The sequence below is a fragment of the Oryza sativa genome, chromosome 6, assembly GCF_034140825.1.
Source record: "Oryza sativa Japonica Group chromosome 6, ASM3414082v1".
Classification (NCBI taxonomy): Eukaryota; Viridiplantae; Streptophyta; class Magnoliopsida; order Poales; family Poaceae; genus Oryza; species Oryza sativa.
Window position 1 is genome coordinate 10,323,134 of NC_089040.1, and position 11,321 is coordinate 10,334,454.

At 52.3% G+C, this 11,321-nt stretch overlaps 2 protein-coding genes across 2 annotated transcripts; one reads left to right on the forward strand and one right to left on the reverse strand.

Moving 5' to 3' along the window:
* The first annotated feature begins 822 nt into the window (after positions 1-822).
* LOC4340773 (probable L-type lectin-domain containing receptor kinase S.7) lies at positions 823-3,156 on the forward strand. Its single transcript, XM_015785970.3, has one exon. The coding sequence runs from the start codon at positions 866-868 to the stop codon at positions 2,960-2,962; it is 2,097 nt and encodes a 698-aa protein (XP_015641456.1). The 5' UTR covers positions 823-865; the 3' UTR covers positions 2,963-3,156.
* Positions 3,157-3,904: 748 nt separating this feature from the next.
* On the reverse strand, positions 3,905-6,001 carry LOC9269448 (uncharacterized). Its single transcript, XM_015785971.3, has one exon. It carries the CDS (start codon positions 5,667-5,669, stop codon positions 5,172-5,174), a length of 498 nt encoding a protein of 165 aa, XP_015641457.1. The 5' UTR covers positions 5,670-6,001; the 3' UTR covers positions 3,905-5,171.
* Positions 6,002-11,321: the final 5,320 nt, after the last annotated feature.

Below are 11,321 nucleotides of genomic sequence, written 5' to 3' on the forward strand. Positions count from 1 at the left end.
TATGGAGGTGGGATAATTATTTTCTTTATGTTTCTGAATGAATAGATATCAAATACTCCCTCCGTATTTTAATGTATGACGCCGTTGACTTTTTAATAAACGTTTGACCTTTCGTCTTATTCAAAAAAATTTATGTAATTATCATTTATTTTATTGTAAATTTATTTATCATCAAATATTCTTTAAGCATGACATAAGTATTTTTATACTTACATAAAAAATTGAATAAAACAAATGGTCAAACGTCGTTTAAAAGTCAACGGCGTCAGAGGGAGTATATATTTTAGCTGCTCATTCAAATAGCGAAGGATGTGTTGGCTGTCTTTGTTTTTTTTTTCCTGGTTTACCGCTTGAGATTGTTTTCTTCAATTTCTCTAATTAAATGGCTACTAGTTAATCACGATTGATGGAAGCGGTTGATTGAATGAGGGATGGCGTGGATGAAAGCAACGGCAAACTTTGCCTTTTGCCACAAAGGCAGAGGATGCAAACCCGTGTCGGTGTCCGATCTGATCGGACACGGACACACGGCTGTGGACCCCACCAGCCAACCGTGCGAACCGCCCACGAGCCACCCTCCCATCCCCACCTGTCAGCCTCATCCGCCGACTCGATGCGGCCCCACCTGCCGGCCACACTCACCTGCTCCCCCTCCCCGACCGTTACATTCAAACGCGCCAATCCGACCGTTACCCACATTAAAAAAAATGGACACGCTTCGACACCAACAAGCACATCCGATTCCCCTCCAGCCTCCACTGTGCTCCTCGTGTCCGCCGTTCTGATCTCCATTATACCACCTCGGAATCCCACGGACACCGCGCGCCCCACATAACCCCATGACCCGGATCCCTCCCCGCCACCCATGGACGCTCCTCCCCTCCGCCTCCGCCTCGCCGTCGCCTTCTTGTCGCTCCTTCTAACGGTTTCTGCGTCGGCGGCGGCGGCGAGCGGTGGTGGTGGTGGTTTCAATGTTAGCTTTGATTCGGCGGCGCTGGCCTTCTCCGACCTGACGCTGCTGGGGGACTCGTTCCTGCGGAATGGCTCCGTCGGCCTGACGCGCGACACCGCCGTGCCGTCGTCCTCCGCCGGCAGCGTGCTCTGCAGCCGCGCCGTCGCGTTCGGCGGTGGCGGAGGATCGGCGGCGTCGTTCGCGGCGAGGTTCTCCTTCGTCATCGCCGAGCAGAACGCCGGATCCACCGGCGGCGACGGCATCGCCTTCTTCATCTCCCCCGACCACGCCACGCTCGGCGCCACCGGCGGCTACCTCGGCCTCTTCAACTCCTCCTCCTCGGCCGCCAAGACCAACGCCTCTATTGTCGCCGTTGAGTTTGATACGATGTTGAACGACGAGTTCGGCGACCCGAGCGACAACCACGTCGGGCTTGACCTCGGCTTGCCGGTGTCGGTCAACGCCGTCGACCTCGCCGCGTTCGGCGTCGTCCTCAACAGCGGCAACCTCACCACGGCGTGGATCGACTACCACGGCGCCGACCACCTCCTCCAGGTGTCCCTCAGCTACTCCGCCGCCAAGCCGGCGAAGCCCGTCCTCTCCGTGGCCGTCGACCTCTCGCCGTATCTCAGGGACGCCATGTACGTCGGCTTCTCGGCCTCCACGGAGGGGAGCACGCAGCAGCACACCATCAAGGAATGGACCTTCCAGACGTTCGGCTTCCCGTCGGCGACCAACTCCTCTTCCTTTTCGAACACCACCGGCAACGCGTCGGCGCAGACTGTCCCCGGCGAGGCGGCCGCGGGCGGCGCCGCCTCTCGCAAGAAGAGGTTCGGGCTCGCCCTCGGCATCCTCGGCCCCGTCGCGCTTGCCGTCTCCTTCGTCTTCTTCGCCTGGGTGTCCATCAGGAAGCTGATAGAGCTCACCTCCCGGAAGAACGCCGGCTTCTTGCCCGAGCTGGTGAAGGGGCCGAGGAAGTTCAGCTACAAGGAGCTCAGCGCCGCCACCAGGGGATTCCACGCGAGCAGGGTCATCGGCAAAGGCGCGTTCGGGACGGTGTACAAGGCGGCTATGCCGGGGACGGCCACCGCATCCGCCGTCTCCTACGCCGTCAAGCGATCCACGCAGGCGCACCAGAGCCGGAACGAGTTCGTCGCCGAGCTCTCCGTTATCGCCTGCCTCCGCCACAAGAACCTGGTCCAGCTCGAGGGATGGTGCGACGACAAGGGCGAGCTGCTGCTGGTGTACGAGTACATGCCCAACGGCAGCCTGGACAAGGCGCTCTACGGCGAGCCCTGCACGCTGTCGTGGCCGGAGCGGTACACGGTGGCGTCCGGCATCGCGTCGGTGCTGTCCTACCTCCACCAGGAGTGCGAGCAGCGGGTGATCCACCGGGACATCAAGACCAGCAACATCCTGCTCGACGGCAACCTCAGCCCGCGCCTCGGCGACTTCGGCCTCGCCCGCCTCATGGACCACAACAAGAGCCCCGTCTCCACCCTCACCGCCGGCACCATGGGCTACCTCGCGCCGGAGTACCTCCAGTCGGGCAAGGCCACCGAGCAGACCGACGTGTTCAGCTACGGCGTCGTGGTGCTCGAGGTGTGCTGCGGCCGCCGCCCCATCGACAAGGACGACGGCGGGGGAAAGAACGTCAACCTCGTCGACTGGGTGTGGCGCCTGCACGGCGAAGACCGCCTCATCGACGCCGCCGACCCGCGCCTCGCCGGCGGGTTCTACCGCGACGAGATGCTCCGGCTGCTGCTCGTCGGGCTGAGCTGCGCGAACCCCAACTGCGACGAGCGCCCGGCGATGCGTCGCGTGGTGCAGATCCTGAACCGCGAGGCAGAGCCGGTGCCCGTGCCGCGGAAGAAGCCGCTGCTCGTGTTCAGCTCCAGCGCGTCGATCAAGCTGCAGGAGATCGCCTTTGCCTGCGGCGACGACGTCCGCGGCGGCCTTCCGGCGGCGGCCACGTCGCCGAGGTCTGAGGGCGGCGACATTGAACGCTAGCTGCTGACACTGATCACTGAAGCAGAGTAAAGGATAATACTGAGTATGAATTACTAATACTAGTGTGATTCTTATACACGATTGATGGATTGTATTTGTGATGTGCTCCTAAGGGGAATATAAGTAATAATCCCCGCTGTTGTACGAGTTTTGAAATACTTATACATCTACCACTACCAAGGTGTGTTTCAGCACGTTGTTCAGACATCTTGTGTGAAATATATTGTTAGAGACCCACTTCACTTACTTGAAACAATAGCAGTTTCAAAAGTAATACCAATCCAGTACAAGGAGCAATTGATTCTATTGCAATATTGGAGGCTTTTGAGGTGGAAGATGGAAGGATACAAAGGCTAAAAGATTCTAGAAGCTTCTAGATTAGTAGATGAGAAGGGAGGTAGAGAAAAGATCGCCAAGGAGCCAACCGGCCTCCAGGCCGCCGCCGCCGCCGTTCGCCGTCTTGGCCAATGATCTGTTCGCCCCCTCCTAGAAGTGCTGCTGCTATTTATATATGGTTGTCTCTTGGGCTTGCTTGGACTTCTTGGAAAGTAGTTCATCCAGCCCATATTGCAGCCCATATGGCTCCTAACATCCTCCTTCGCTTGAAATTCGGTTTGTCCCCAAGCCGATGACTCGAAGCTGTGCAAGCTTCACCCACTTGATCTCCCCTGTTACTATTTCTCTTGTAATGTAGCCAATATGATCATAGGAAACACAACCAGCCAATGCTTGTAATAGCCCACAGTGAAAGCCTAGTTCCTTGTTTAATAGCTAATGCCAAATGAGAGCCGCCTGGATCCCATGGAACACTCAATAAATTGACAATTACTAAGTTTGCAGAACCATATTGCTGCAGCAACATAACAACCTTCATGTCCTTGTTAACAGCAAATGCACACGACCAAAGATCACGTTTCAATCGCTTCTTCTGTACCACTCCACTGACTGAAAATTCTGAAGTCCAAACTGTATTGCCTTCATCCTCCATTACATCAATAGGCAGTGATGATCTCATAATCACTTGGCTTAATGCAATGTGCTCTCATGCAGGTAGTTAATTGACAATTTTCTGGTTGTAAAGCATAGCTGCCAATCTGACCCATTTCAACGCATCTGGATCCCACACTAATGGCACTAACATAACTTGCATGAGTTCCAATGGGTTCACAGTTAGCATACTGTTCCTGTATTGTTTAGAGTTCCAATCAAGCAATCCACCAAAACACCAACCATTGTGCATGAATAGAATAGACTGAGGATAGCACTTCTGAACACTACAACCATAAGAAACCCTGTCACAGATCAATTAAATGTAATTGACCTCTTGAACCAATGTACCCAGTGTATTCCAATCAAACTTGGCATCTTCCAACTTGGTTTGGCCTTTCAAGTCTGTAGCCCATTTCTTTGCTACATGGGAAGTGGTCTCACAATATGCAGCATGGCTATTAGTAAATGGAATGTGCTAATTGCATTTGGGCCATACAACCAACAGCAGCCAATACAGCTTTGTCCAAGGTGAGTCTCAGGTACAGCAATTGATTGAGCCAAAAAGTGTACCTTATTTTCACCAAAGTTTTCCAAGAATTTTTAACAACTTGAGCTTCTACATAAGCTTGATGATGGCTCTTTGGAGATATATCTTGGATAAGTTTAACAAACAATCCTGGAATAGGCCGCATAATGCTCAGGTACTGTTTAGAATCCCAACCATTCAACATCTTCATTTTAGCCTTAGTGGACCATATTCTCCTTGACATAAGCTGTTGTCATATCATGCTTACTGAATGCTGAAGGAGACCACTCAAGTGCAGCTCATATAGCTTAGGAACAAACAATGATCCTTCTTCACCTGACTCACTCCAAATCGCTTTCCAGAATTTTGAAATTGCTTTTCGATCCACCAGGATATGGGTGAAGCCATTGATCAATAAGGGCAGGATGTCATTCTCATGTGGTGGGGGCCACGGTTTCAACTTAGCCCATTCAGTTGATGGTGGCCAAGGATCAAGTAGATGTTCTTCAAGCCAACAATAGATGAATGCTGGCCAAGGCGTTGGCCGGAACTCAGTCCACTAATCACTCCACTGTAGGTTGGAGGTGGCCATGGCTTCAATTCAATCCCCTCCAGCCTTAGCTTTTTACTGAACTGTGTCTTGCTGTCATATCGAGGGATTCTCAACAAACACCCGGTGGGCATTGGTATGTCCTACTTGAGGTCGCTGACTAACCTTGCCGAGAAGATGTCAATTGACTCGATAGATATTGGAACAGCCTTGGCCACACCCGTCATTGTCAGGAACACGTCCCCGACGTGGTCTGCGCCACCCTTGACATCAAGGCCTAACATCGAACATTTGGTGTGCGTCTCCTTGTGACAGTCAGGGCCATCAATTTCAGTGGTGCAGGCGACGTCCTCACCAACTTCTAGGTCCATGGAGGCCAGAGAAGTGGAGGTGCACGTAACCACTGCTACCACGATGAGGTCTGGGATGTCATTGGGGTTGGAGCAATTTGTCAAACACTTGGCGGGCGTTACCATGGGCTGTATAGGATTGTAGATGTAGGTTGCACCGATTGCGTCCTCAGCAGCTACCAGATCAACAAAGGTCATAGCAGTGGTGGCACATGTAACAACCACATCAACAGTGAGATTGGGCTCGACATCGGGGCTGAAGCATTTTGTCGAACACATGGTGGGCGTCATCTTGTACTGCTTGTTCCCAACTAAAAAATGTGAGTCTTCAGTGCTATTCTAAATGGGGAATCCATGATGCTAACGCTACCTTGAGAGATTGGAAATCAGCTCTCCTTGTCTGCTCTGCCTCCACCCGCCTCCGTTCGAACTCCTCCATTCGCCTCAAAATCATATCCAACTTATGTTCACTTGCCATGGCAACTTGCTTGGTGAACTCAGTAGGGATTGGTGGCTCTGATACCAGATTGTTAGAGACCCACTTCACTCACTTGAAACAATAGCAGTTTCAAAAATAATAGTACCAATCCAGTACAAGGAGCAATTGATTCTATTGCAATATTGGAGGCTTTTGAGGTGGAAGATGGAAGGATACAAAGGCTAAAAGATTCTAGAAGTTTCTAGACTAGTAGAGAAGGGAGGTAGAGAAAAGATCAACAAGGAGCTAACAGGCCTCCAGGTCGCTGCCGCCGCCGTTCGCCGTCTTGGCCAATGATCTGTTCGCCCCTTCCTCGAAGTGCTGCTGCTACTTATATATGGGAATAAGTTTACTTTGGGTCCCTCTATTTGTCGCCCAGTCCGATTTTCGTCCCTTGACCGCAAAACCGGGTATGACCCGTCCCCCAACTTACGAAAAACGGGTAAACGTGGTCCCCCGGCGGTTGAAGGCGGTTTTGGCTGATGTGGCGCCTACGTGGCTTGTTTGACTTGGTCTTCGTCCCACGTGGCATTGACGTGGCGCTTACGTGGCAATTATATCTCGGAAAAATAATAAAAAGCGTGGCCCCACATGTCAGCTACACAAAGAAAAATAGTTTTAAAATGGTGGGGCCCACGTGGGCCCCACAAGTCAGCCTCACTTATCTCTTCTTCCCTCTTCTTTCTCTCTCTTCTTTGCTTTCCCCTCTCTCTCTCTCCTTCCCAGGCAGGGGACGGCGCGGGTGGGCGGCGGAGCAGGCGAGATCCGGCGGCAGTGGCGGGCGTGGTCGTCCCCCGACCGAAGCGCCGCCGGTCCGCGTGAAGGCAGGTCCGGCCGTCCGGGGAGGTCCGGCAGCCGGCGCTATGGCGGCGGCGGTCGGCGGCGGGAGCGCTGGGCTGGCAAATGAACGGGGCGGCGGCGGGCAGAGCGGCGGCATGAAGTCGAAGGGGTGCCAGCCTCGTCGTCGTCTTCTTCTGGCGCACAGTTGTGGAGCGGCGAGTGAAGCGATGGCGACGGGCGACGGGCGGAGGGCGGAGCAGAGGGGTGGTTAGCGGAGCGGCAGCGGGCGGCGGGCGGCGTGGCGAGAGTGCTGCGAGGGAGGAGGCGAGCTCGTCGGGGCGGCCGGCGGGAGAAGAGGCAGCGTGCGCCGGCCGATGGGAGGGAGGGAGAGGAGCGGGGGTCGGCAGCCGGCCGGAGTCGGCGGTGCGCGGGGGTCAACGGCTGGCGGAGGTGGCCAGAGGAGGAAGAGGCAGAGGAGGTCGCCGGCGAGCGCGGACTCCACGCCGTTGGCCGCTCCGCCCGAGATGCCCAGCGGAACGGCGCCGCCCCTCCTCGCTCGGTCGCCGAGCGCCGCCTCCCTCCTCGCCCGGCCACCGCACGTCGCCTTCCTCCTCGCCTGGCACCGTACGCCGCCTCCCTCCTCGCCCGGGTGCTGCCTGCCGTCTCTCCTCGCTCGGCCGCCGCCGTCGACGTCCTCGATGGTCACATCCAGGCCGGGTCGCCGAGCGCCGCCTTCCTCCTTGCCCGGCCGCCGTGCGCCGCCTCCCTGCTCTCCAGGCTGCCGCAAGTGACCCCTCCTCTCGCCCGGCCGCCGCGCGCCGCCTCCTTCCTCGCCCGGCCGTCGCGCGCCGCTCCGCCCACCGCCCCCCGCTGCGTCGCCTCTCACCATTCTGTAAGGGAGAGAGAGGGGGGATAGAGAGTAGAGGGGGCTGACATGTGGGACCACAGGGGCCCCACCTTTTCTTATTATTTTTGTGTAGCTGACATGTAGGTCCCACATTTTTTATTATTTTCCTGAGATCCTATTGCCACATAAGCGCCACGCCAATGCCACGTGGGACGAGGACCAAGTCAAAGGGAGCCATGTAGGCGCCACGTCATCCAAAACTGGACACAATACTGCCGAGGGACCTCTTTTGCACGGTTTTGTAAGTTGAGGGACCCGTCATACCCGGTTTTGCGACCGAGGGACGAAAATCGGACTGGGCAACAAATAGAGGGACCTAATGTGAACTACTTCTTATATATGGTTGTCTCTTGGGCTTTCTTGGACTTCTTGGAAAGTAGCTGATCCAACCCATATTGCAGCCCACATGGCTCCTGACATATATTGGCCTTTGAAGCTTGAAATTTCGTAGGAGAACATAACGAGCACAAGGATACACGACCAGAATTCAGTTTTACAACATGGTATCTCCCTAACTTGAACCTTCCGAGATTATTTTTCAGCTGGTTAAAAAATTTCTGATCCACCCCAATATTTTAATTTTTGGTTGAAGTTTTCTTCAAATATCTTCAAATTGAATGACAATCTATTTAAAACTTTATTTTCTCTAGTGAGATGTTCCCAAGAAAGTGAGATCTCGCGTCGTCCAAGACTTTCCACGCGAGCTGGCTAAAGGCCCATGCGTTGCAATTGATGTTTTAAGAGATAAAAGCAAAAACTACAAGTTTGTAGCACAGCCAATCCACTAAGGCATATAATGCCATCTCTAATGTTTTAAGTGTTAGAATTAACTAGAAAGATACCTGCGCATTCTTGTGGGTATGTATAGTAGACTATGTTTGAGACACATACAAGAGTACAATATTAACCGGAGAATATCTGCCACATACAATTTCTCCGTAAATTGTTTTTGTCAGCATTGCTTTTATAATTTTCTAACCTATTAGTTAGCTTTATACTACATCATATTTAATTAATCCTTACAAACAATTATTTATAATCTTCTTCATCATCTTAAAAAAAGATGGTAGACTTATTTTAAAGATGGTAGACTTATTTTGTTTAGAGAACATGTCTATCAAATTAAGTTTAAAATAAAAGTAAGGTGTTTTACTTTTTTTTTTGATATAGGTTGCCATTGTATATTAACGGATAAATTGGGTGGGACATGAGGCTCCACTAAATGCATGGGTTTATGTAGTCTAAAATTTGAGGGATAATCCATCAGCAAATGTTTCATGTCGAGTGGCGGGAGGCTCCATGCAGCCTAGCATGAATACGATTGGACGATGAAATATAATTGCATGATAATATTTTTTAGAATGCGATGTATCATGAATACACACTTGTTTTTTATAATATATAAGATAGATCTAACGATTGGAAATAATGGGTCCGTCCGAGTATATGTGCGGTTAGCCTTCCACCAACAACCTTGGAACATATCCTTCCGAGTGTTGAGTTTGTGCCAACGCTCCTTGGCTTGCGTTGGGCTTCTCCATCTCATGTTGTGTGGTTTTATACGTGTGGTTAGCCTTCCACCAACAGCCTTGGAATACATCCTTCCGAGTGTTGAGTTTGTGCCAACGCTCCTTGGCTTGCTTTGGGCTTCTCCATCTCTTCTCCATCTCCCCAATATTTTTCAGCCTTCTTATCATTCCCATTAATTGGGTCCATTGAATTGTTCAACCAAACACTCATCTACAAACATAACAAAAGAAAGCGTTATTGTGCACACACATTCACAAAGCAAATATAGGCAAATTGCATCAAAATCTCACCAGTCTAACATCCTCCTCTTGGATCCAATTTAGCTTCAATCTGGTCCGAACGGCACCATTGTCATCATCACTATCAACAGTGACATGGTCATTGTTCCCAGTAAGTGCGGATGAAGTGGGTTTCGCAAGCGGCACAGAAGAACCATCATGAGCAAGCAGTGTTGAATAACCATTAGCATGCAATGGTGTGTAGTGCGAAGATGCGCCGACAAAATTATAATGTTGGGTGTGGATATTATGGGTACCATATACTCGCAGGGCTTGATTATCCAAATGGTTACAGGAGATAGTTTATGTAACTAGAATAAGTATAGGATATGTAACGTCCCGATTTTCGTTCGGGAATAAAAATCAATTAATAATACATTTTCTAGAAATTAAATAAAAGTTAAATCAACTTAATCAAGTGAATTATTGAGGGAATTAAAAATTTCCTTTAAAAATTATTGGCCGGGAATATTTTGTAATATTCTTTGTGCCCTAATGTACTCTCCGAAATTTTCCGTGAATTTTCGGAGCTCGAGAAATAATTTTAATAGCACAAAGATCATTGCATCAATTAAAATAAAAAGAAAACAAATAAAATCCTCCTTCCTCTCTTTGGGCCCCTTTCGGCCCAATCCCTCCTTTCTCTCCCGCGGCCCGCGCGCCCCCTTTCTCTCCCTCTCGGGCCGGCCTCCTCCCTCGGCCCGCTCGGCTCTCTCTCTCCCTCAAGTCCGTTCTGCCTCCCCAGTCGGCCTCTCCCTCCCTCTCTCTCCGACAGGTAGGATGTCACACCCTAAAAATTCAAATTATATAAATTGTTGTTTAAATGGAATTTCTAGAATTTATTTTAAAAAGGTTTGAAAAGAAAATCTAAGTTTAATTAATAAATTCCAATCTAAAAAGTGGCCAGATAAAATTTCATTAAATACTTTGCTTAATTCTATAATTCCTAGATTTTTCTGGGATTTATTTGAGCTAAGGAAGTATTTTTAATAAATGGAATTGCATTTAAGAAATAATTTAAATTGAAAAAGTTTTAAAAAAAGTCTTCTTTTGGCTTTGGGCCGAAAGTCGGCCCAAAACCGCCTTCTCTCTCTTCTCGGCCCAGCCGGCCCAGTCCGCTGCCGCGCGCGCGCGCCCGCTGCCGCTGACAGGTGGGTCCCGCCTGTCAGGACCTTCGTCCTCCTCGCGCCATCGCCGCCGAAACCCTAGCTCGCGCCGCCGCCGCTGTTTCCTTCCAATCCGGCCGCCTCTTTCCTTCTCCGGCCGAATTGATTGAGGGGAAACCATCTCCGGGATCTCCTCTATCTTTTTCCCTTTGGAATCATCGGCTAAATCGCTTTGGAAAGCGTTGGAATCGAGTTCGATTCGGATCGGGTTCCCTCTCTCCAAGCCGAGGTTTCCTTCGCCGTTGCCGTCGCCGTGGGCCTCCGCCGTCGTCTCCGAGCCCCTTTAAAAGCTTCCCCGTGCTCTCCGCTACCCGCCGCCACCCTCGCCTTTGCCTCTCGTCGCCGGAATCGTCCTAGCGCCGTGCGCCCTAGCTCCGCTGTCGCCGCCGCCGCTCCAGCCGTGCTTCGCCGCCGCTCCAGCCGTCGCCGTCGCTCGGGAAGACCGTCGTCGTGATCGCCGTCGCGTCGCCGTCCTCGTCCGCCCCTTCGCCGCCGCCGAAGACCGCCGGAGTGTCATCGCCGTCGTCGACCCGAAGGTCTCCGCCGTTTCCTCCTCGTCGCCGGCGCCGTCCGTTGCTTCTCCGCCGTCGCTTTGGTCGCCGGTGAGTTCGCCGTGCCGTCCGCTTCGTCCCGGTGCCCTCCGTTTGTGTCCTCGCGCCGCCGTTCGCCGGCGAGCGTGCGCCGCCCGAGCCGTTCGCTCCGCCGAGCCGCCGCCGCCGTCGGTGACGTCATCGCTGGCGTCATCGGGTCCGTCCGCCGTGAACCGCCGTGGACCCGATCGATCTCGGCCGTCCATCTTGGGTC

What these genes read in the sequence shown, in the direction of transcription:
- LOC9269448 (XM_015785971.3), bottom strand. Translation starts at nt 5,669, where the DNA reads ATGACGCCCACCATGTGTTCGACAAAATGCTTCAGCCCCGATGTCGAG.
- LOC4340773 (XM_015785970.3), top strand. Translation starts at nt 866, where the DNA reads ATGGACGCTCCTCCCCTCCGCCTCCGCCTCGCCGTCGCCTTCTTGTCG.